General features: G+C 28.0%; 1 protein-coding gene across 4 annotated transcripts in view; it reads right to left on the bottom strand.

The window, feature by feature from the left end:
* The window catches only part of LOC107440408 (uncharacterized), a 77,622-nt gene extending 64,438 nt beyond the window's left edge, over positions 1–13,184 (bottom strand). For 2 of the 4 annotated variants that reach the window (XM_071187155.2, XM_071187157.2), the window contains exon 1: positions 13,054–13,184. Coding sequence is in view for 2 of the 4 variants with exons in the window: in XM_043044576.3 (XP_042900510.2) it covers positions 7,024–7,131 (108 nt within the window). In the remaining 2 variants the exon portion in view is untranslated. Of the gene's footprint in view, positions 1–7,023; positions 7,694–13,053 lie in introns of those variants that run through there. The other 2 variants (XM_043044576.3, XM_071187154.2) reach the window with 1 other exon arrangement.
* Positions 13,185–26,845: the final 13,661 nt, after the last annotated feature.

Genomic DNA, 26,845 nt, shown 5'->3' with positions numbered 1-26,845 from the left:
GCAGATTTTAAAGTTCTATGCAAAACTAAAAGGTGCTCACTCAAGATGCCGGTACTTTTTACCGTAAAAACCATTTTTACCGGAACAAAAAAATCTGATATACGATAATTTTTACAATATTTACAGTAAGACAGAATTACTTGAAATAAATAAATATTTCTGTTAAAATCGCAATGTATTATTTTAAGATAAAAATGGTTTTTTGGATGATGTACGCAAACACTTTGTATTGCAATTTGATCCGAAATTATTTATTGAGTATTCGATAACTTTTTCAAGTTTCAAACGATTAATTTAAAAATTTAACAACTTTTAATATAACTACCGTAAACCGGGGCGAGTCTACCCATTTTTTCAATTTGTCAACATTCAAGTGGTCAAACTTTTGTAAATATTAAAGAAAAAAGGCTTTTATTAGGTGTTTCGGAATCGCTATTTATCCTTCGTTAAAGCTGTGAAATTGATTTTAGAAAATATTAACAGTTACGCTGTTACTGTATATTTTTATAGAACTGCTGACAAATCTCTCGTATGGGGCGAGTCTACCCATTCTACTAAAATGAATGTTAACATTGTAAATAATCAAATTTTACTATTAAATTGTTATTTTAGTTACTATATAGAATATTTATGAAGTAAAATTCATAACTTTATTATATATTCCATTTTTTTATTCATAAAATAACACAAATTGAGTATTTGATCGATTATCACATTTTGATCACAGTTTTGTTTTTATAATCATTAACATTATAAAATAAATTTTTTTCCTGATTATTGTTGATAAAAATAAATTAAAATTAATATAAATTTACAATTAAATAATTAATAAATAATGATAATTAAAGATTATTAACAAAATCGAAATTTAAGTATTGGGAATCATGAAAAATCTTTTTCCCATTCTTTTGGGAGGTAATAATAATTTATAAATAATAATTTATTTAACTTGCATTAAATAAAAAAAGTTAATTTTGTAATATAAAAATTGAAAAAATAGGTAAAATAAACATATTTAATATTTACATTTATATTTAACCTATAAATTTTCTTATTAATGATAAATTTATCAATGCAGAATTAAAATAATATACTCAAATTCATTTAAAATGACTTAATTTTAATATAAACAAAGTTCTAAGTTATATTATTATGCCTTATTAAAACTAAATACGAATGGGTAGACTCGCCCCGCGAATTCTGGCTTTTTGTTTACAACAGCAAAACTTACATTCTTTTTGTTGTTTTTTCAGATAAAATTAATGTAATCTTAGTCTTAGATAAGTTTATCACTTAACCAAATTGAAAATAGTAATAATAATAATATACTTACGTAGCACCAACTAAAAGTTTGCTGATTTTCAATACAAATCTCTCAAAAGACATTTGAACAGGTCGGTTAAAAAGACACCAAATAAATAAAAACGGATCAAACTACTACAGCGCCATCTTCCTTAGAGTCTGAACTAAGTCCTCCGTCGGTAAAAAATTTTTTATTTGCAATTTAAAGTAGTGAAAATTAAATAAAACTAAAATATACTCGCCTCTGGATGGGTAGACTCGCCCCGGTTTACGGTAATATAGTTTCCATAAAATTTTTATTACAGTTTTTGATTAATTAACTATTAAACTCTAACTACTGGAGTATTTTTAGTTCAATATGCTGCTGACTCGTTAAAAAATATTTTATCTTAATCAGCCCTCTAAAGATATCTACATCAATGATATAAAAAGTTAATTCGGAAATTTGAATTATATTTATCAGGCTTACAGTTAATCAATCTCTTCAAAGAGTAATCTTACATTACCCACTCTAGATACAGAGTTTTTCATGTATTATTTTATTTGTCAGTTTAAATTTAGTTAAAAACATTGAAAATAATAAAAAATCGAGTGATTCTTTTTATATATTATATTATAAACTTATTTGAACAGGCAATCCGATTCTCAGTATTCGACTATCAATATTCAACTCTGCAGACTTGTAATATTGAACTCAATCCAGAAGATGAAGAAGTTCCTGGATCAAGTATTGGAGGAAATTTGCCTGCTTGGAGGATTTTTTAATGGAACAACCCGCATTTGTGTTGCATGGAAGGAAAAACCACGAAAACCTCCAACAGGTAACCTGACGCTAAGGAGTGTCTAACCCAGTGTTTCCCAACCTTTTTTGTACCATGCCCCACCTAAGCCTTTCTAAAATTCTTATGCCCCCCTATGTAACATATACATAATTTTTAATATTAAAAAAATCGAATTGTTCACTTCAGAAACTTAGGAACTTGTTAGCGAAACAAAGTAAGTAAATTTTCAGAACATATAATAAAGAACTAAAATTCAAATTTGAAATAATCTGAATATTTTTCTATAATAATTTAATATTTTAATTAAGTGAGATTCTTGCCCTTGATGCTTGCTGCACGTAGATTTTATCTTAGGTTCCAATTTGGTTAGCCTCAGTCTCAAGTCTCCCCGTTGTGTTATATCTAGACGATTTTTTTTTTACCAATAAAATCATTTACAGCACTAAATCCACATTCAGCTAAATATGAAGATGGAATCGGTAACAATAGTTTTCTTGCACATTTGATTGAATTTGGGTATTTGTATTTTGTTTCCTCACGAAGCCATGCCATCACTCCTTTCATATTAAATAAGGTTTTAACTGGCTCATCATTTTGCATTTCTGCAAGTTCTTCTTGATATATTTGATATATCAGACAAATCCACTAACATGAACTGCAACATCCATGTTGGAAAATAAATTTGTTTTAAATCAGAATATCTTTCTTTTAAATCAGCCGATAGAATTTTCAGATGATAAACAATAACAAGTAAAGGGGTATCATTTACTTCACATTTTTAGAGCCAATGAAACTGTTCAAAGTTTTTGTTGTTAATATATTTCTGACATAACTCAATAAGGGTAATGAAGCCATATATCTTCGCTTTTGCATCAACAAGGTTTTATTTGTTCCCTGAAGTTTCTTATTTAATATAATTAGTTTTTCAAAGATATTGACTAAATAACTCACAAATGCTTTACCATCGACTGTAAACAGATACTTCATTTCAGGTTTGTCACTAAAAAAATCCCTCAGTCACATAATATTTATTGACCGCAATTATTTAAGAATTTGCTTTTTTCTTTCGATTTTGTCACCGAAATCTCGCATTGCATTTAAATGGCCCAGAGCAAAAGGTTTAAACTCATGTCGAGTCCATTTTTGAATTGCCCCCCTTTGCAATTAAATTGCCCCCCGGTGGGGCGTGGGCCCCACGTTGGGAAACACTGGTCTAACCCATGTTTCGTCTATCACTGAGGATATTTTACGTCTGCACTGTGGTCGGTTCGAGCAGGGTGCGGAATTTGTTTCGACTAGCCATCGCTGGGAATCGAACCCTGTTTGCCTCACTGGAAGGTTCACCTCATTGGGGATAAAATACCCTTTCCCGTACCCTTGCAATTTTGAACGCTCATCAGAAGACAAGAGAAATCCTGGATCAAGTATTGAGAGAAATTTGCTTTCGTGGAGGACTATTTGATGGAACTAACCCGCATTTGCATTATTTGGAAAGGAAAATCACGGAAACTTCCAGCCTAACGGCAAGGGGACTCTAACACATAATCCATCATCTACTGAAGGTAGTTTACATCAGCTTTGTGGTCGATGCGAGCCAGGTACGGAACTCGTATTGACCAGCCATCACTGGGATTCGAACCCGGTTCACCTCACTTGAAGGCGAACACTCTATTCCCTGAGTCACCATGGCTGTAATCGAGTGATATAGGAATCTTTTCGTATTTTGCAGATAAATATAAAGTTTTATTTTTTTTTAAAAATTTCAGTTAAAAGATACCGTATTTTTTTATTGTATTCAGCCATACATTTAACTTCCAATTCTATTAGAATAAATTATAATTTTAAAAATTCTGCTCGGTTACCAAAGCAATTTCATCCATGAACTTGTTTTTTATTCTTATTATAATTCTTCTTATTATAATTCTTCTGATTATAATTCTTATTATAATTCTTCTTATTATAATTCTTCGTATTATAATTCTTATTTTTATGATTCTTCTTGTTATAATTTTTATTATTATAATTCCTCTTAATATTATTATTGAATTTTTGGTTAATATAAAAACTAGTTCAATACATTTCACCAATGAGATTATTTGGAAATAGTGCAAAAGGTTAATTCTTATAGTGCTTTAGTAATCTAAATATGCATTTTGTCTTCATTATTTTAACTATATGCCTTCATAACAATGAACTGTATTTTTAGTTTTATATTTTTAATTGCGTATAATATTAAAAATAAAAATGTATTAAAAACTGATAATAATATTAAATATATATATTACATACAAATATTCGGCAAATAAAGGCTAAATAATAATTTTTAAGTAAATATAATTATAACTTATATTAATTTAATGCTAGTAACCGACAAAAACATCTCAATCTTCTTAGTTAACGTATCTTAGTTAATCTTCTTAGTTAACTGAGGATCAAATGAGGTTTATTTTTCCGAATGAAAATGCATGAAATGGTAAGTGGAGAAATAACTTTTTATGACTTAAATAAAAAATTACATGCTTTATCTATTTTTAATCAATAAGTTGATTAAAAAAATCTTTTTTTAAAGAAATTATAGAGGTGATTTTCTTATTTAAAAATTTCTTATGATAAGGATATCATGCAGGGCGGTCAGGTCTTTTTTGGATTAAATGTATTTTCCCATTCTGTGATGTATTTTTTAAAAATAATTCAAACGTAACATCCCAAATTAGAAAAAGCCATGCAGTATTAATCTCTTTTAGAATGTAAATAAACATTTCAAATAAAATTAATAATTATGAATAGATGGTTAATTCTAAAACTGTAGTACCTGCTTGTAAATGATTTTTTAAATAACGAGTTTCTTACGAGGCTATAAGTACGAAAACAATTACAAGTTATGAGTATGAAAACAATTACAAATCATACCTAAATTCTGCCATGGTCCATACTTTCTATTTAATTTATATCGCCTAAATTATGCCCTTTAAATTTAGCTAAATGCGTGTGAAAAGTTGACAAAACTGAAATAACTGACAAAATAATAATTATTATTTTGTCAGTTATTTGAGTAAAACGTTTTCGAGTTTAATCAAATATTTTATTGCACTAGTGTTATTTCCAAAACGAGAATAAGCAAAAAAATTCTGTACATTAGCTTTTTTTTCTTCCTTAAATTATAATCTGCAGTATAAAAAAATTACGCTTCAAATTACTAAGAATCTTAATCCAAATCAGTACTTTTTATCGTAAAATCCATTTTTACCGGAACACGCTATGGATAAAAATCTAATATATAGTAATTTTAACAGTAATAATTACCTTAAAATCAGTACATCACTCTAATTAAATAAATATTACTGAAAAATTACTGTACTATATCTTACGGTAATGAGTGATTTAACGATAAAATGGATTTTGCGGAAGATGCACCATAAATGGATTATGCAGATTATGAACCTTTGCGCAGTAATTTGATTCGGAATTTTTTGCAGTGTGATTCAAGGGGAAGTACTGTAAAATTTTCAAATCATCATAACGTTCTTATGTCTTTCGCAATCAATCACTATTTTAATGATTATTTTAAAATGATCCTCAAATCAAGTAATTACAATACTAATTTAATACTTTGATTACTGCACGGTCTTAACATATTATTATTCAAGACTATTTTTAAAAAAATTAAACTTGACATGCTTTAGATGTTTCTGTTAACACCTTAAATAATTGATGCGAAGTTGAATCGTAAGTTCGGTGTACACTGTAAAAAATTCCGGTTCAAATTAAAGTTAAGTTTTATGAAACAAAAGTCTCATGTACCTTAAGTTTTACAGTAATATTTATTGCAAAATAACAGAATCAGCGTAATTAAATAAATATTACAGTAAAAATGATGGTATAAAATTTGCTGTAAAAATGAATTTAGCGATGAAATGGATTTTACGGATGCTGCTTTCAGGGTTCCGGTACTTTTTACCACAATTTGATCTAGAATTTTTCACAGTGTAGTCGTGAAGATTTGCTGCAACCATTACAAATTCATCCATTTTGAAATATCAGGTTCATAGTATTGTATAATTAGATGCAGGAAGAATTAACATGATTAACATATTCGATAGTATATTCTCCATTTTCAACAACATTTATAAATACAACAAATTTTCTCGATAATAATATTTAACATGAACCAATATTTTTAACTATCAAGCCATAAAGAAACCTCTACACTGTAAGAAATTCCGGATCAAATGATCAAATTATGGTATAAACTATCGGCACTTTAGATGTCTCAACCGTAAGAATCCATTTTTACTGTATAATATAATGTTATTTTTAGAGTAATATTTATTCAGTTAGAGCAATTCAATGATTTTACTATAATTATTACAGTAAAAAATACAGTATATCATATTTTTCTCCTTATTGATTTCATAATTAATCTTAAGAGACAACATTTCTTAAACATATTAACTGAGCTCAACATTAGACGATATTAAGTTTGTTTGAGATAAAACTTTTTTTATTTCAGATAAAAAGTGCCATTTTATCTTTTTTTTTAGAAAAGAAAATTCATATCAATTCAAGAAATAAAACTAAGCACACTGTGTAAAATTCATGATAAAATTACAGTATAAAGCATATGCAACTTGGGTGCATTATCCGTAAAATCCATTATACCATAAAATTCATTTTTAAAGTAAAATATTATAGCGCAATTTTTTCAGTAGTTGTCATTTATTTAGAGTGATTCAGAGATTTTGCGGATATTATTGCCGTAAAAATTACGGTATATGAGATTTTTTTGATTCGTAACATGTTCCGGTGAAAGTGGATTTTACGATAAAACGTACCAGCACCCTGAGTGCCAGTACTTTTTACCGTTATTCGATTCGGAAATTCTTACCGTGTATGAAATACTAATAAATATACAGAAAGTAAATACATTAAAATAACTTACTTTTGAAACTACCAACGGTAATCCAGTTCCTGCACCACCTTGTAAACGAAAACCCCATGGTCCACCCCCACTAAGACACACAACCAGCTTTTCTTTTTTCCCTGTCATAGTTCCAAATTATTCACTTTAAATCACCAATTCAATTTATACATTACACAAACGTCACCAAGCCACATAAAATTTTCAGCAATCAAAACTTTTATTATTCTAAAATTCTAAGGACGGTGTATTTTTCTTTAAATCAAATAATACTCTTTTCTATGAAATGTTCCTCAGTTTATCAAAATATATTTTGTTAATGTACCAGTTTGTTTTCTTCTAATTCTTCTCAATAATTTTTTTTTACTTTCAAAACCACAATTTCAGTCATTGAAATAAAGCAAAGTTTGAGTACTTTCGCATCAATATCTTAGTAACATTTCCTTCAATATCAGTGTCAAAACTTAACCATGGATGATTAAAAATCACAGAACGGTTATCAGGTTTTGTAATTCGTATCGTATTTCGAATCGTTAGATGGCTCTCGGTCACTCTAATCCCATTTAAAATAAAGAAACCATCCAAGTATACCGGCTTTTGTAGTAATACAGTGAGTGAGAGGGTGATTCCTCGTGGTTAGAACCCTAAGTTTTCACCGTGATCCAACTGTTCTATTCTTAGTAAAGAGAGTAAAGAGAATTATCGTTATTCTTTCACGTGTGCTGCCTACGCCACAAAAAGAGTTTCGGGGGTTATCCCAACATTTTCTTAAACTTCTACATCGACCGAAACATTCGGATAGAGTTAGCATAATTTAAATAAGGGCAAAATCATGAGGTAATATTTTTAAAGAATTCCCTGAAAACAAATATGATGTTAATTGTATGTATGGACTAATGACATTAAAAAAATTTTATTATGATAATTATTACAAGATAGTTTCAGTATAAGCCTTTACTAAATCAGTTAATCCTGTTACTAAATTTATAGATTTTAAATAAATTTTGTCATTCAAAAAACGCTCAAAATCTTTTTTGATATTTTGAAATTTTACATTTGCATCAAATACCACATGGGATATTTATCTATTTAATTTTAATTTTTTTATTTATTTATTTATTTTCCTGAAAATAGAAGTATAAGGTATTCATCTTATTCCACACATATAGATTAAGAATATTTGCAGTGATTTTATGAACATTTAAATTTTATTCGAATCATGTTATACGAGAATGTTGACAACTGACATTTGTAATATTTTTCACTATAATTATTATCTTATTCGATCATATTAACTAAGATATTTGTATAATTTCTTACGATTAATATTTCGTAATAATATTTATCAAAGAAAGTTAAGTTTTACTAAAGAAATAATATACTTCACTTTATTGAAAAAAAATAATAGACTTTATTTTATTAAAGAAATGTTATACTTAAAATAGAAAAAATTATTCAAAAATAGACGCAAAATAATTTTTGAAATAATTTGATCTGGCATCTGTTAAAATCATGTGGTATTTATTTTTTATGCTGTAACGCAGAGAATAAATAATTATTTTGAAAGAAAATAGAAGCTTAAAGCATTCACCTTAATCAAAAAAATTTGCAAAGGATACTTGTAAAATTTTTGATGATCATTTTTATTTTATGCCAATCATCTTATTCGATACGCTCGATAAATATTCCATATTAATAGTTGTGTCAGAAAGTTCTAAATTATTTAACTAAGGAAATAATATACTTTAAATAAAAAAAAAATTAAAAAATATCTACTCAAAGTATTTATTTAAAAATTTTGGCATGGCATATATTAAAATCATGGGCATTTCTTTTAAGCAAGGAGAAAAAATGTGTGGTCAAAATTACCAGAATATGGTGAAATTTACCATGTTTCTGGATCTATGGGAATACCAAAAGGCGCAGTAATTTTACCGAAGAGCTTTGGTAATGATTTTGGTAAAATTAAAAGTAAAATATGGTTTTATAATATCTGATTAAATTTGGTAAATGTGGTAAAATGTAACACTTTTATGTACTTATACTTTTTTTTAACTTAGCATGGCATAAAAACCATTTTTTTTTTGTTTATTTTACTTCTCGGTTTTGTTTTTCCTACTATATGTTGGTAATAAAGAAGTATAGTTTTGGAAACTAGAATTTTCAAGGAACCCTTATCCGATGAACAGAAAATTGACCAAATGAATCGTTTAAATACCGTATATTTTGGTTTTGTTGACCAGAATTATGTTTTTTTACCAGAAATATTATTACCGTACACTACGGTAATTTTACCAGAACTTTTTTCCGTAACGCTGACTATAAATGATCACTCTGTATTCTTGTAATTTTGAATTAAACTTTAAGGACAAATGAACTAAATCAAGTTTCAGTACGAAATAGCCTTATAAAGAACTTCATAAAAAACTAATTCTCACTAGAGTTAAGTAAAAAAAAAACTTAGCAAGACCTACCAAAATAATCATGGTTCCTAATCCTAGATCCGTCTATATCAGGGTATATTTCAAGTAAGCAACTTAGTTTTCGTTATACTAAGCTTACAAATATATCAGATCGAGCTGATATCTGTACCTCACTTACTATCAGAAAAACTATCTTCAGTAACATTTTGAACTTGATATTAATTCGCAACAGAATTTGATAGAGTACCGGCATTCAGTGTGCCGGTGCTTTTTACAGTCAAATGCATTTTACCGAAATATATGATAAAAATATGATATACTGCAGTCTTTACAATAAAATCATCGAATCACTCTAATTAAATAAATATTACTGTAAAAATTACGGTATAATATGATATGGATTTTGCGGTAAAAGGATTTTCACGGATGATGACTCCAAAGTACAGATACTTTACACCGTAATTTGATCCGGAATTTTTTTCATTGCATAGTTATGCTAAAACGGAATTGTCCGGTATGGTTTTAAACTGAAGAAATAATAAAAAATTTTATAACAACAATATTTATATTTAAATAACAGAAAGGAATTAGCGTCTATTAAAAAATGTCCTTCAAAATTGCATTATTCAAAAATATAAAACTGAACAGACATTGCTGCAGGATACATAAAACTTTACTCATAAAATTAGCTTCCCACGTGAATTTAGATTTCCGTTTATTTATTTTAAATTGTTTTCCTATATTTATTTTAAATTGTTTTAATATATTTATTTTGAATTGTTCTTATATATTTTAAGCAATTTGAAATTATTTTATAATATCTATCAAAACAGTAAACAAATTCATTTGCATTTTCTTCAGGCTTTTGAAAAGGTCATTTTCGTGTGAGTTACGCTTAATCGATAAATAAATTATCGGTTTCTAATGTAAAATTCATTTTACCGGAATATGTTAAGGAACAAAACATCTGATTTACAGTAATTTTTACAGTAATAATTACAGTAAAACCACGCAACTTTAATTAAATAAATATTACTATAAAAGTTACGGTATTATATTTCACAGAAAAAATTGATTTTACGATAAAATGATTTTTACGAAAGAAGTGCCGATACTTGATACCGTAATTTGATTCGGAATTTTTTACATTGTACATTTACGTTAAAACAGAATAGTCGGGTATGTTTTTAAGCTTAAGAAATGATAAAAAAAATAGCAAAAGTATTCAAACAGCAATACTTATATTTAAATAACAGAAAAATAAGTAAACAAGGAATTAGCGTCTATGAAGAAATGTCCTTCAAAATTGAACTCTTCTAAAATATAAAACTGAACTAACATGCTACATGGCATTTTAAACTTTACTCATTAAGTTGGCTTTGCACGTGAACGTAGATTTTTGTTCATTTATTTCAAATTGTTTTCCTATATTTTAGGCAATTTAAAAATTGTTTTATATTATCTAGCAAAACAGTGCGCCAATCCATTTGCATTTTCTTCAGAATGTTGAAAATGTCATTTTCGTGTGAGCTACGCTTGATCAATAAATTCATTTTTCAATAAAACTGTAGAAATTTTTAAATAGTAAACCTGAGAGAAGTAATAAACAAAAATTCGTAAATTAAACTCTTTTCCGAATCCAATAAATGTCATACAAATGTCGAAAGAGTTTTTCCATTCGCCACTTATTTATGACAAATATTATATTAAAAATAAATGCAAATTTAAGGATGCATTCACAAAAGAGATTTTTGGAGCAGTGTAATGCATGAGATAGGAAATGACATGGAAATAAATTTATGCAAATTTTATTCTGGAATTCAAATGTTAATTGTGACTTTTATTAGTGGATTTATATGCATTTTATTGTGGTAATCATTTGTAGTTATGGAAAATAAATTTGACGGCTCTCTATGCCTTAGCCCATGAATAACTACACTGAGATAAAAAATTTAAACAATCGTCTGTTTAAAACTCCCATAATATGGCAAAATTTATCTTATTTCTAGCTCTATGCGAACACCAAAAAGCTCCGAAATTTTTACCGAAGCGAAAACAGTAAACATTAAAATATGCTTTAACTTTACGGTTTGGTATTTTTTACCAAATGTGTGATAATAATAATTTTAATTTTGAATACCAGAATTTCCGGTAAACAAAACAAACAAAACATACCAAAACAAAAATTACCAAATAAATGATTTAAATACCGTGTATTTTGGCGTGATTGATCAGAATTATGTTTCTCTTACCGGAAATGTTATTACCATACAATACGGCAATTTTGAAAAACATATCTGTTAAAAATTACAATCTTTGAAAATTTTCGGTTTCTAATTATTTTACTCTCATTTTCCTTATTTACTTCTAATATGAGTTAGATATTTCGTCTTTTTTTACGTCTGTTTGGAAAAAAGCTCATTTTCATTAGAGTATTCGATCTCAAATGGAAATACAGCCTCTGCGTCTCCCGGAATACAGCTCCTCGGCTGGAGCCACAGGTCTAATAAACTAATCAATACTTTTAAAAAAATGCAGTTTGATTTTTATAAAAAGATGTTTTTTATGAAGGTTAGGTATGTTTGAGCAGAGTTTAAACATTTTTCTAACCAATGATTTTGAAAGATCAATGATAATCATCAATGATTTGAACATTTTTATTGCCAATGATTTTGAAAGATCAATGATGAACATCAATGATTTGAAAATTTTCATAACCAAAGATTTTGAAAGATCAATGATGAACATCAATGATTTGAACATTTCTATAACCAATGATTTTGAAAGATCAGTGATGAACATCAATGATTTAAACATTGTTATAGCCAATGATTTTGAAAGATCAATGATGAACATCAGTGATTTGAGCATTGTTATAGCCAATGATTTTGAAAGATCAATGATGAACATCAATGATTTGAACATTTTTATAACCAATGATTTTGAAAGATCAATGATGAACATCAGTGATTTGAGCATTTTTATAACCAATGATTTTGAAAGATCAATGATGAACATCAATGATTTGAACATTGTTATAACCAATGATTTTGAAAGATCAAAGATGAACATGAATGATTTGAACATTTTTATAACCAATGATACGGTAAAGATATATTGTCATATTTTAATAATATACTCATCATATTTTTATGCAATCAGATTACAAAAGATTCAAAATCAAAGAAATAATATCCGGTTTTTTGTGTTTTATTTTTGCTGAAACGGGTATTATAATTGCTATTTCGGAACTCGTATACATAATATTTGTAAAGCTGTCCTGATTACACACGATCGTATCGACTGTTATACCCTTAACATTAAAAAATTAGACAAAGTCGAAGAAATTTTTGAAAACTGTCGGCAAACATATACTTTAAAAAAATATAATTTCAAAAAAAAATTATTTGCTCACAGAAACAAAATAAAAAAATTATATCTTTATTTTAAAAAAGGCTGAATCGATAAGGCCATCAGGAAAAAAAAAATTTCCTTCATTATTTCTCTATTTCTTGCGGTATCCCGGTTGGGAAACGTTGACTTACATTATTCCATACAATATTCCATGCAAATCACAAAAGTTTTACATTATTCCATACAATAATGTATCTCATACAGTTATACTTACTTCGGACCAGTTATTCCATTTTCAGCTTTCTAAAACCAATGAGACTTCTTGTTAGAGACTCTCTTTAACACAACGGAGTTCCAATCTTTGAAAACAGCTTACGACAATAAATTGTTTCTTTTGTTTATTTCAAAAAGTTGATCGCCATCCAAACAAACACTGTGGCTACAGGACTCGACTGCTTCTATAAATTCATTTCTATGAAAGAGCTTAATGAAAGAACCTGTTGAATTGATATATATATATATATATATATATATATATATATATATATATATATATATATATATATATATATATATATATATATATATATATATATATATATATATATATATATATATATATATATATATATAGATAGATAGATAGATAGATAGATAGATAGATAGATAGATAGATAGATAGGTAGATATATATATATATATATATATATATATATATATATATATATATATATATATATATATATATAGATAGATAGATAGATAGATAGATAGATAGATAGATAGGTAGATATATATATATATATATATATATATATATATATATATATATATATATATATATATATATATATATATATATATATATATATATATATATATATATATATATATATATATATATATATATATATATATAAGGGCAAAAATTAGATTTCTTTTGTAAAGTTTTTTGCATACCTTTATTCAATCTTTAAGAAAGCATACGAATATTTGGCATATTAATATTTCTATTAAGTTTAAAAAAGGATTAATTAGCCAAACTTTCTATACCTACCAAAATAAAAGATTGCCTGCTATGTGGGACATGTTCGTACATCAAATGTTACTCTATGTCGGAATATTATAGTTCACATGTTAGTAAAACTTTTTAAAACGTAAAAGATAGTTTAATTTTCTGCTATGCTATATTGCAAGATTTCAAAAGCGTTTTTTTAACAAACAAATTTCATTATCATATACGAAAAAGAATATTTAATTTCTTATTAAGTAATAACGATGTTTTTAGAAGAAAAAAATTATTTACAATGCTAATTTAAAAATATCTGTAAATAATATTCATTCCAATTTTTCAAGTCAAGAAAAATATTTTTCAAATCATTCATTCATATTTTACTAACCAAGTATTTTATCTTTACTATCCAAGTATTTTCATATCATATTTTACTTCAACTTTAAAGGAAGGTCATTCATGTATTTTTCATATAAACTTCAATATACTACATAATAATTTAAACACTAATGTTTAAATTATGAAAAAAATTATATAATTTTAAAAAATAAAAATAATAATTTGATTTCATATATTTTTTAAGTAAATTTTTATGGAACTATATTTATTTAATTTAGTTTTTAGATTGTTTTATTTTTGTAGAAAAAGTATCCAATATTTATAATTTGTAAAAAAAATCTATTTAACCATTTTTATTAAATTTAGCTTAATAAATGGATTGATTTACTAATGTTCAAAATTACTTATAACGTTTTTTTTTAATTGGAAAAAAGATTTTTACTACGTATAAAGGATAATTTTTAATAAATAGTTTAATTGTTAGCAAGCTTTAAAAAAGTTTTAGTTTTTTGTTTCTTATTCCTCTATTTCAATAACGACAGCAATTAGTGTAAAAACGCTACGAAAAATTTTATAATTTACGTAAAAAAATCTTTCAATTCATAAAAGTCATACGTCGCTCAGAAAAATAAACACAGTTACACAAGGAGCTTTTTTAATATTTTGTGATTTATTGTATCAAACACATATACATAAAATTATCAAAACTCCACACTGAGAAAAAAACTCGAAATTTACCGTCTGTATGGTAATAATATTTCTTGAGGGAAAAACATAATTATGCTATTAAAAACCAAAATATTAGGTATTCAAACCATTTATTTGGTAATTTTCCATTTCATTTCCTATTTGGTGCTCCCATAGAGCTAGAAACACTATAAGTTTTACCATATTCTGGTAGTTTGATCAATTTTTTTTCAGTGAAATAAGAATGTTGATAGAACGATAGACAAGAGAATTAATAATTTGGAAATTATAACAGTTTATTGGATCAAAATTTCAATTTGTTATTTATACCTCTTTACATATAATGAGAACTGAATATAGTGAGATTAATCGCATCAACAGGACAAGTAGCTGAAAAGTTGCGATGATTTTTATGAATGAAAAGGTACTATATTTTTGTCTTCAATTTATTTACACTTCTTACCCTGGTATTTCAATGCTATCTGGACAAGTGCAGCACTGTTTCTTGTGTAATTTTTTATACTGAATTAAATCATTCCATATTTGAGATTATCATATTACTACACATATAATTTATATTTTGAATCAGCATTTAATCACTTTTCCTTTTGTTTTTGAATGAATTCTGCCCTAAATTTCATTCAAATATTACTGCTGTTTATTCAAACTAGGCTTTCTCTATAGTATAACTAGTTACGTTCAATTAAATATTTTCATCTAGTTTAATTTTTATCAACTGTATACTGTATTAATTGCAAAGTAAATTGCTCAAATTTTCTGAACATGTCGGACAGAGATGAATTGTACTAAATAGAAATGCTTAGTTTTAATAATACATAAAATATTCTTTTCATCATTGGTTTCGAGCGAGTATTCATATCCCTTAATTTTGATTGCTTTAATTTATTGCACTGTTAGGAAGTGTCTCGGAAAAATGGTTAAATATAACAATTTATTTAATTGTTATTTTAACAAAACAGTCGAATAACCATACATATGATGGTATTCAAAGTGTTAATTCATCATTGTAAGTAAAATATTCTTTGTAAATAGAATATTCTTAGTAAAATATAATAAATATTCTTAGTAAAATATTCTGTGTAAGTAAAATATTCTTCAAGTGTTAATTCAAAGTGTTAATTCATCATTGTAAGTAAAATATTCTTTGTAAATAGAATATTCTTAGTAAAATATAATAAATATTCTTAGTAAAATATTCTGTGTAAGTAAAATATTCTTTTCATCATTGGTTTCGAGCGAGTATTCATATCCCTTAATATTGATTGCTTTAATTTATTGCACTGTTAGGAAGTGTCTCGGAAAAATGGTTAAATATGACAATTTATTTAATTGTTATTTTAACAAAACAGTCAAATAACCATAAATATAATGGTATTCAAACTGTTAATTGTAAGAAAAACCGTTTATTAACTGCTTTCACCTAATACGAATAAACAACCAATATTTAATCGTACCAACTAGACCCACCTAATGAAACTTAGTTCCTTGCAGCTGAATAAATATTATACAAGAGAGGGCTAATCTGTCAATCTCATGATCGACGGAACGGGGGCTCGAGTCCAGCTTTGACACCACAACATTTTAAGCATTTCCTTCAGCACATGAAGCGTTTCCAGTGTCCTGCACTCCCCAATTTGTGACCCTGCACTGTTGGAATATGATACTTTCTCTCACGCTTAGATGGCAGCACCATAAAAGCTGCTTAACACGAAAGTATAGTATTTCGCATCTTTTACGATAAGTGAAACAACCTGATGAGCTAATTAAACCACATTAAACTTTTCATTTCACAAAACGCAACTTAACCACAACCTAACTCCAATACCCATTACCTAACACAAAACTTAGCTCCAATGTTCAGTTAAAAAAAAAAATTTCGGTTTTGAAGCCATGCTAGTTGTAAATGGTTAAAAAATTTGTATAGTTTTGTACTCATGATAACCATATATTTGTATGCGATTTCAAAACCATCAAAGTAAAAAATGTTCCTTACCGTAAACTTAACGGTTAATTGGATAAAGAGACTGTGGTGAGAGTCACATCGACCATGTCAACATTCATCTATGTTAAGGTATCCCAACATAGATGAAGGTTGACATGGTCGATGTGATTCTCACCACATTGGTGACCTCCGAACGTGATGAGAACACCCCTACCTTGACAGAAACGGCCATTTCGAATTGATCACGTCTACTTCGATGGATGGTCCCCATTGAACAGCTGACTTGCTACTTATGACTGCGACATTATCCACCTCCTCATGCTGTTGCTACTCAGTCTCGATCACTCACAACGTCGGCCTGTATACACTCGATTGCAAAAGGAAGCAAAGGAGCGACCGTGAACTTAATACAGCTCTCAGGATCAGTACTGAAGAGGTACGGTGATCTTAATACAGCTCTCCCGGCTTCTCACAAAACAGCAATGAATCAACTATTGGTATTCGTTCATCGTCTTCTATTCTATCCCTGACATAATTCTGGTGGGGGAGAACTGTAGTGTATCTACCACAACAAAAATATAATTGAAATTCGCTAGTATGTAAGACATGTTAACTCGATTCTATGGCGAGGTACCTTTTCATAGATGAAGGTTAACATGGTCGATAACTACTCTCTCCCAACAAGACTATTGTCGGGTTTTTTTTTATAATCGTCGTTGAACAGCCGAACAAATTGTATGGGTTTACGACTACTAATGTTCAACTCCGTAACCTTGTAATTTTGAACCCGATCCAGAAGACAAATAAACTCCTGGATCGAGTGTTGGGAGAAATTTGCCTTCGTGGGGGACTTTTTGATGGAGCTAATCCGCATTTGTGTTACATGGAGAGGAAGACCAAAGGAACCTCCCACATTTAGCCTGATGGCAAAGAGACTCTAACCCATGATCCGTCTACCACAGAGGATATTTCACGTCAGCACTGTGGTCGGTGCAAGCCGGATGCGGAATTCGTATCGACTGGGATTCGAACCCGGTTCGTCGGATTTGAAGGCGAACGCTCTATCTCCTCAGCCATTGCAGCTCTGTCGGTTATTTTGCTGTAATTTTGAAAAGAAAATTCCAGCAGTGTAAATAAGTTCGAGACAAAAATAGTACTTTTTCTACATAAAAGCCCTCGTCCCGCTCGTTTAATGTAATTTTGTTTAATACTTTAATCAATTTTTTAATTTATCTGTTTTTTTCGTCTTATGTTATCGCATATAAATAACAAATAAAAACTTTGACACAAATTGTTTTTGCATAAAAGTAAACAAACGTAATCTTTTGACAAGCTTTTAAAACTACAGTAAGTCTTATCTCTAAAATCTCAGAACCCAATTTTATAAAACAGAATGATTTTGTTTAAAAAAAAATTACCTCGTAATTAATATTAATGCAAAAGTAAGAAGAAAAAATGCAAAAAGGTTTCCAAAATATAGCAAGTTTTCTATATGGATTGTGTTGTCTGATTAGAGTAAAAGATATTTTTTGTAAAATTTAAGTGCTGCAGTTTTTTTACCGATTATATTATTCGTAGCTGTTAAAAGCTTTTTAAAATTAAAATTTAAGAAATAGTTTAGACTCTAAAGCTCTATTTCAGAATTGTATCGGAAATTTTTTAAGAGATTGGTTAATTTTTAAAAATAATAGATCTATGTAAAAAAATTTCTATGCTGTAACTACTATTTCTTGTTTTTTTTCTGACATTGAGTAATTTTGACCAGTATTAGGAAGTAAATGTTTTGTTTGCTTTCTTTTTTCTTTTTTATTGTTATTTATTAATTTATTACTATTTAAAATTCATTCCGCTTTAATTTTCCATCTTTTAAACTAGGGATTTAGGTTAACTATATATATATATATATATATATATATATATATATATATATATATATATATATATATATATATAATTTGTTTCGTTTTATACTGTTCTTTCTTTTTCTTTTTCTTTATTTTCTGTTTTTATGTGTTATTTTTACTTATTGTGTTCTATTTTATTTGTTGTAAGTTTTGTAAAAAAAAAATTTTTTTTTTTAGTGCTCCTCACACTATTGTATTAATATATTTTGCTTTGGCTATATTGATACAATATCAGAAAGCACTCTTTTTTGCGGATATAATCGTGTGGGCTGATAAAAAGATTATATCTTTTATTTTCCGTTTTTTTTAAAAATTTCATCCTTTTTTTTTCTTTTTTTTTAAATCAGTTGTTTGTTACTTTTTTCATTATTATTCCCCTCCCCCTTTTGCATGTGTCTATAATTTTCCCTTGTTTTATCTTCATTTTGAACTTATGTATATATATATATATATATATATATATATATATATATATATATATATATATATATATATATATATATATATATATATATATATATATATTTAGTTAACCTAAATAGTTAACCTCAGTGGACAGGCGACCCATCTCAAGTTTACGACTTTCAAGATTCAGCTCCGCAGCCTTGTAATGTTGAACCCAATCCAGAAGACGAGGAAGAACTCCTGAATCAAGCAATGGGAGAAATTAGCTTGCATGGAGAACGTTTTGGTGCTTCCACGGTTAGGTTGAAGGCAAATGTGCTCCAAGGATATTTTACGTCAGCACTGTGCTCGACGCAAGCCGGAGGCAGAATTCTCATTGACTTGCCATAGCTGGGATTCGAACCTGAGCCATCTCATTGGTAAACAAGCTCTCTATTCTCTGAGCAACAACGGTAATAGCGATTTAGTTTGAATAAATTTAATTTGATTAAATTCAGGGTGATTCAGTACAGTGATTACTGTTTTTTTTGAGAGGCGGGAAGTAAGGCAGAACATAATGATAGCAGCCCATGGGCACATATGATATTGTATGCCACGGCGCTTTCCTACTATAAACTGGATGTTCGTGCCAGTATTTTCATTTATCTAAATTATCTTGTGTTAATGTAAATTTATGTTATGTTTTTTAATAAATATGGCCGAAAATTGTATTCAAGTAAATGCAGAAATAACCCTTTTATTGTAATTTACTGATTTGTCATCGAAATTTGCGAGGGCTACAAGTTTGTCACCAAGTATACATATTTAGATAAACCAAGGCCTGTTTGAGTTAAATTTCTACAATAATTATTCGACAACATGAAAGTATTAGTACAACTTCTATTGATAGCTTTTCTTAGAAATATATCACCAGTATTTAAAGGCAAATATGGGTTTATTTCATTAATTATTTAGTTTGCAACAATAATAATCTAAATCAGTTATTAAAAAAAATTTATTTTTCCTTTTTTCAATGTTTTTAAAAACTGAAGTTAATCTTTGAAAGAAAAAAAAAATTCTAAAAACATGGAAGGCAGACATCTTTTCAACCCGTTCAGTCAAAGATTTATGATTTTAAAAGAAGGGGCGATAAGATCGCGCTGTCACAATTACATGCAGCCTTCAACAGTCTGCTAAAATGGTCTCCTCCCGCTCGTGATAACTGACTTAAAATAACTTCCCACTCTTCCTCATCTAGCTATTACCACAACTACTCGCATGCAGCGACAACAATCATTGTAGAAACCATTTTATATTTCTTAACCATCCAATCTTATATGTTACGTAATATTTCTACCCTTCTTCACAGTGGGCCAGCAACCAAAGTTTCGCGGCCAAAATTAGTAATTCTATGAAATTTGTTTCAAAATTTGGGGATTTTTATGTGCAGGTAAATTGAATTCGTAGTTGAAATTTTGAAATACACTAAAAATACCAACAAAAAAAAAACAAAATAGCAGTTGAAATACGGCGAGCAAAAATAAAATTAAATAATATAGTACGTTTAAATAATGAAATATAGCAACGAAAATATAATAATTTTCGTAATTTTATATTAAAAATGAAAAGCAAATTATATTTCCGAAGTAATATTACAAAATAACGCAAATTAATTACAAAATAACGCGAAAACATGAAGAAAAAAAGCATAATTTTTGTTTTTCGGTATATTTTGTCCACCTTTGCAATATGGGCAAAATGGGGCAGCTTTTTTCGAAAGAAGAAACTTCAAAGAAGACAGCAAAAAAAAAGTTTAGCTAATTACCTCGTGGAACTTTTTGGAGAAAAGTTTCGAAAGTGATTCAAACATAGTAAAATGTCAAATGATAAGATATAAACTGTAAGTTTGTCAAGAGTATTAACTAATCCAACAAACTGAAAAATTGTACTACAATTTCAGACTAATTACTCTGATAAAAATGCAACAGTAAAGTGAAATTCTTATATATATTTCTGAAATATAAATTTAAAAGTTACATTTAAAAAAAAATTTAACATATTTTTTACTACATTGTACTCTCGTCGTCCAAAAAGTAAATTATGTTTGAAATGATTATGAATACTTAATTTGGGCGATATTAAAACTGCCTACACATATTTTAGTTGAAAATTTAATTTTGACTTTTGGCCAAAGATCATGGTCTTCTGGCCCACTGTGCACTCTTGCAGTTAAATTTAGAAATGACCTCCGGCATGCAAAATACACATTATACCATGACCTGCAAAATACACATTGTGCCATGACCTGACGCCTGCAAAACACGCACTGTATCATGACCTGTAAACTGCAAAACTGAAATTACTCAGTTTTATTCAAGAGCTCAATACTTAAAGGGCTAATTAGTTTGTTCGTTTTTTTTTTCGCTTAAATAAAAAAAAAATATTTATAAAGTGTAGGTCTTTTTCCTCTATTCAATTTGAAATCTTTGTTTTGATCATTTTTATCTTGCCTTTTATGTCATATATAATGTCGTTATGTCCAGTACTTCGCCCCGTCTTGTCCTTTAATAAGAGAATATGAAGTTTTCTTTCCTTTTAACTTAAAGTATAAGAAGCTGATTCATTCATGAAATAATTTTTTATCTATTCATGCAGGTATGTAAACTTATATTAAAATCCCTTTAAAAAAATTAACATCATAATAACACTTATTCATTATCTTTTGTTTGTTTCAAAATATGACTAATTCACATGAAAAGTCAATTATTTCTTTCATGCTGATTGAAATTTTTTTTTATTCCTTTAAGAAGTATGACTGTTATATGATCTGAAGTCTACATAATTCATTCTTTCATAAAATATAACTTATTTAATTCTGTTCAAAAAATTTATTTCTATCACAAATTTATTTTTTATTTTTTTATAAATATACAATCGATAAGTGCATACTAAGAAAACACGTGAAACGTTAAAACGGAATTTTGTTTAGTGTAATGCATGAGTTGTTAAAAAAAATTTGCTATCAAATTATTTTAAATTTTAAACAGGGCAAAAAACATAATTTAAAATGCATCCAAAAATGAACATTGACACTGCATAATTTGATATCATGAAAGAAATTTTCCAGATATATTTCGCTAAATTTTTTCACAACATTATATTTTTGTTTTTAATTTAAGTACTTTGTTGGGCGCACTTTCGAAATATTAAAAATCTTATAAAAAATTAAAAAGATAAAGAGAAGCGTTAAAAAAAATTTTAAACGTTAACATTAACTCTTGCTTAAAATGAACAAAAAGTAATCTTTGTTAATTAGGAAATTTCAGTTTTCCAATTTTCAGATTAAGTTTTATTAAATGATTGTTACTTATTAAATGAATAAAATAATTAAGTTGTTTTACACTGGAAAAAACTCAACATAAAATTAGAGTAAAAAGTACTAGCACCCTGAATGCAAGTTGATTTTATCGCACATACAATTTAAATTTGGAAACAATTCGTTGCTAAACGAGTTGACTTTCCCTTTATTCAGTAGAGTGAAATTTTAAAGTCAGTCCAATGATATGCAATTGAAGACCCTTTCAGATCCACAATCTTTTTTACTTTTGATGTCAAGCGAGCTGCAACTGGAGCTCCCAGCAATTGAAGTCTAGGCAGAGTCACACTATCCATAGGTCGCTGGTTCGACTCCGGCTTGACGGACCAGATGTACAGAAAATTAAACTGACGGACCACTCTTTTTAAGAAGAGATGATTTTTATTTATTTTAGTAGTTTTTTTTTCTTTAATTTATCGCTAAATGCGATTTCAGAAGTTTTATTTTTTGTTATTAGACGGAGCTACATGTGAGGCATTTTTGTTATTAGACGGAGCTACATGTGAGGCATTTTTGTTATTAGACGGAGCTACATGTGAGGTACATTCATTGATTAGGGCATCCACAACTTATTATTATTTGTATCAAATTTATTCAGTATTATAGCTCTGTTTTCAGTATGTCTAATTCTCTATTCTCCCTCTGTATTCACTCTCAATGTATTCAGTATTATATCTCTGAATATCTATTTATTATTATTATTATCAGTAGTAACTAGTTTACACTGTTCTTGAAATCATCGCGAGTTTTAAGCATTTTCGCTCCACTGCAAGCAGAACTTATCGTCACATTATCGCCAAAGGAATTTCTTTTTTTAGTCTAAACTTTAACCAATTCCGATTAACTAGAATGTTCAACATTTAACTGGAGCTCTGAGCTGAATGTCAATGAAAGTTTCAATCATTCCGTGTAGAATTCTACAAGTAGAATTATTCATCACTTTATCACCCAAAAAATGTCTCAATCAAATTTCCAGCTTCATTAAAATTTATCTGGAGAATGAATTTATATTAATGATAGAAGTTTGTTTCTAAATTAAAGCACGCAAAATATAGAATTCTCTCATTTTAAGTCAACTTGACAAAAGTAATTTTCTTTATTTCTTATTTTACTTTGGTATTATTGTTCGTCTGTAATAAATATTTCTGCTGTTGTAATATTTAATATTAATAATATTAGTAATATTTTTAAAAATTTGTGAAGTACAAATATCTTACAAAATTGCACTTTAAAATTTTGTGAACAGTCTTGAACATCTCCCATTAAATCAGTATAAGCCCCTGTGTCTTTGTGCATTTTAATCACTGGGTGCTGTTTTATTTTTAAAAATCAAGTGAATCATCCAAAAAAAGATGCACTAAGCTGAGCAAATAATCATTAAATCTAATGATGATTACTTGGCTGTCCTCTCTCGGTCATAATCATTAGTAGCCCTTAAATTTACCATTATCACTCGTTAAATCGCTAAACAGTTGCATGAACGCTTGCTTTTTTAAGAATAAACAACCTTAGTTGATAAACAGATTCTTCTTCTTTCGAAACCATAGCATCTTTTCCAGAAAAAAATTTCTTCATTTTTGTTAAATTAAAAAAAATAATTTAAATGCAGAATTTTGCTGGATTAAAAACCATATCTACATACCAACTTATACAACTTCTTAAAATAGTGACAGAAAATGCTGAAATCAATAGAGGGTTATTGTGACACCTCAAATAGTTCGGTTATATGTCACTATCAAACTTTTTCCAAAAGTTTTTCATAAATTGGCAAAACTTTGTTCCTCTTTTATATAAAATTTCAAAATAACATTCCTGATTGTTAAGTAACAAATTAAAAACAGGGCAATTCCACGAAAGTGTCAACAATTAAGTGAAATTTTTTTTTATGAATTGCATATTTTAATTTTAAAAATATGTTCAAAAATAGCCAAAGTCTACATATTATTGTTTAATTTTTGATAATTTTAAGTTTTTTGAATCTGGCAGCATTCTAAAGTAATCACATGGCTGACAAGTGAATTCTTCACATTTGTGCTCAAATTGTTTTCTTGAAAAATACTTATAAAATAAAAGAAATGTATCTTTCTTTTGCAATATTTTGATAAAAATATGCATATAGTACAAAATTTAAACATTTAAAACATAGCCTTTAAGTCATTTTAAGTTTAATATATTAAATAAAAGTAACTTTTTTTTGTGTCATTCCGTCACATGTTTTAGTATATTTTTTTAAATAGCAACTGCGTTTTTGAATGAAAATGTGTATATTTTGGAATATAAAGCAGATGTGGCATAAGAATCAATGAGAAATTGTAAAATTCTATGCATTTGATTATTAACTTCCAATAATTAGCGTGACGGAATGACACATCTTCGGCGATGGAATGACAAAACGAGTCCTTGAGAAGCTTAGTCAAAAACTAGGGAATTATTTTTTTTTTCAATTAACCTAATGGCTAAAACAGCTGTTGAAAGACAGATAAAATGTTGAAAAAGACCAAGATCCCCATGATATGATGAAGAAAAAAAAACAGAGAAAGAAAGGCAGAGAAGAAAGCTTCCGCGACAAAAGTTGGACTTAAAAAACTCAGAAGTGCAAACGCTGTTGTGCGGAGATTGTGTAAACAAAGAAAAAATCAAATTCTACCAATCTCTTCACATACAAATAATTTAAATTCCCTATACAAATTCCTGCAGAGTCTTGGTAAAGCCATAAAAAAAATTGTACACTCACCATAAAAAAAATTGTACTCACTTCCAAAATCACCAATAGAGGTAAAAAAATTAATTCAGTCTTTATGTGAGAAGTATTTAACATCGAACTCAAAAGAAACTAAGTGAGAAAAGTAATGTTGATGAGCTGTTTAATTTGGTTAAAAAAAATTTTACTGTCAAGATGATGTTAGTTACAAGTCCCCAAGTATGAAGGATTCAGTCATAATACAAACACTGACAGAGTAACGAAGAGTGCAGATGCAATATATACTTATGGCCTTAAAAGAGGCTTTTCATAAAGAAGCATATATTGATGTAAAGTGTGTCTTATCTCATTTTTGTTCTTATTCTAATTTTTGTTAAGTGTATTTCATTAATACCTCACAGCACATGCACCTATAAATACCATGTAATTGTGATGTTGTTCTAAAAGGACAAACAAGATGTTGGCTACTGTAAAACGGCACATAATATGTAAAAGAATTTTTTGATTTCATAAAGTCGAAGCAACAAATCGTTGAAGTTTTGTTTTTGTCCAGCTATTCTATTTAAGAGAGGGCAAAAGAGAATGACTTCAGCTAGACACTTGCTACATTAGCATTGCCAGGAACAAAAGACCTGCACTAGATGCTCATGTAGTTGAGAAGCGAATCATCAAAATTGGAATGCTTTCTAATTTTAACCAAAACCAAGTGTATGATTTGAAAAGCCACTGTTTTGAAGAGGAAATGAAAAATATGATTGAGGAGTATGCGGTCGGCTCTTTAATCATTGTCCCATACTGCGAAAAAAAAGAAGGCACATTTATATGCAGCGCAAATTACTTTGATAAACAAAGACGATTTAGATGTTAAAGTATTTAAAAAACATGGGACAAAAATTGATTTATGCATAAATTTCCTGAGAACGAAGATAAGATGTGACATTGGCAAGTTAGATATAAAACCTCTTCTGAGACAGCCTAATTTTCAAATTGTTGAAATTTTAACTGATTCTTACGTAAATATTAATTCTGTTTATCTGTTACATTCTGTTTCTCATTTACATATTAATAAAACATTTTTTAAATGAAGACTTTCTTCCACTAAACTTTTTGTCATTCCGTCACGGTCATTCCGTCACAGCAAATAGATGTTAATAACTGCTAACCAACCTGAGGTTAATTTTCCAAATTCACAATTTACATTGCTTACACATTATACTAAAAGTAAAAAATAGTTCAGGAAAATAATAGTTGCAAAATTCACAGAAACTACCAGTTCTAAGCGGCATGCCGAAAGCTTGGTTGCCAAAATGTCATTCCATCACACAAGTAAAAAGTTCATAAAATTAAAAATAAAAAAAATAAAAAATTATTTTTTTTTAGTTTCTGAATCACATTATACCAATAATAATGATATGCATGAGAAAAAATCATGTTTATTTGAAATTAGATGCATAGAAACTTCAATTAATTGTCATCATGCAAGTCAAAATGTCATTCCGTCACATATGGAATTGCCCAACAATGTTTTTTTCCACTTAATATAATTTATTAATAGTTTTAAATAAAGGGTTTTATGATGAAATTGATGATGCTTATTATGTATTTTCAAGTCCCTTTTTGATTGTTATTTTTTAATTAACCTATGATACCTAAGATTAGACGAACAAACAGCTAGGCTTACGGCTAGGTTACCCACTTTA

The sequence above is a fragment of the Parasteatoda tepidariorum genome, chromosome 9 (assembly GCF_982258835.1).
Source record: "Parasteatoda tepidariorum strain Cologne lab strain chromosome 9, Ptep-v5.0, whole genome shotgun sequence".
Taxonomy (NCBI): domain Eukaryota; kingdom Metazoa; phylum Arthropoda; class Arachnida; order Araneae; family Theridiidae; genus Parasteatoda; species Parasteatoda tepidariorum.
The sequence above is the reverse complement of the archived record's forward strand: the minus strand, read 5'-3'. Positions and strand labels throughout refer to the sequence as shown.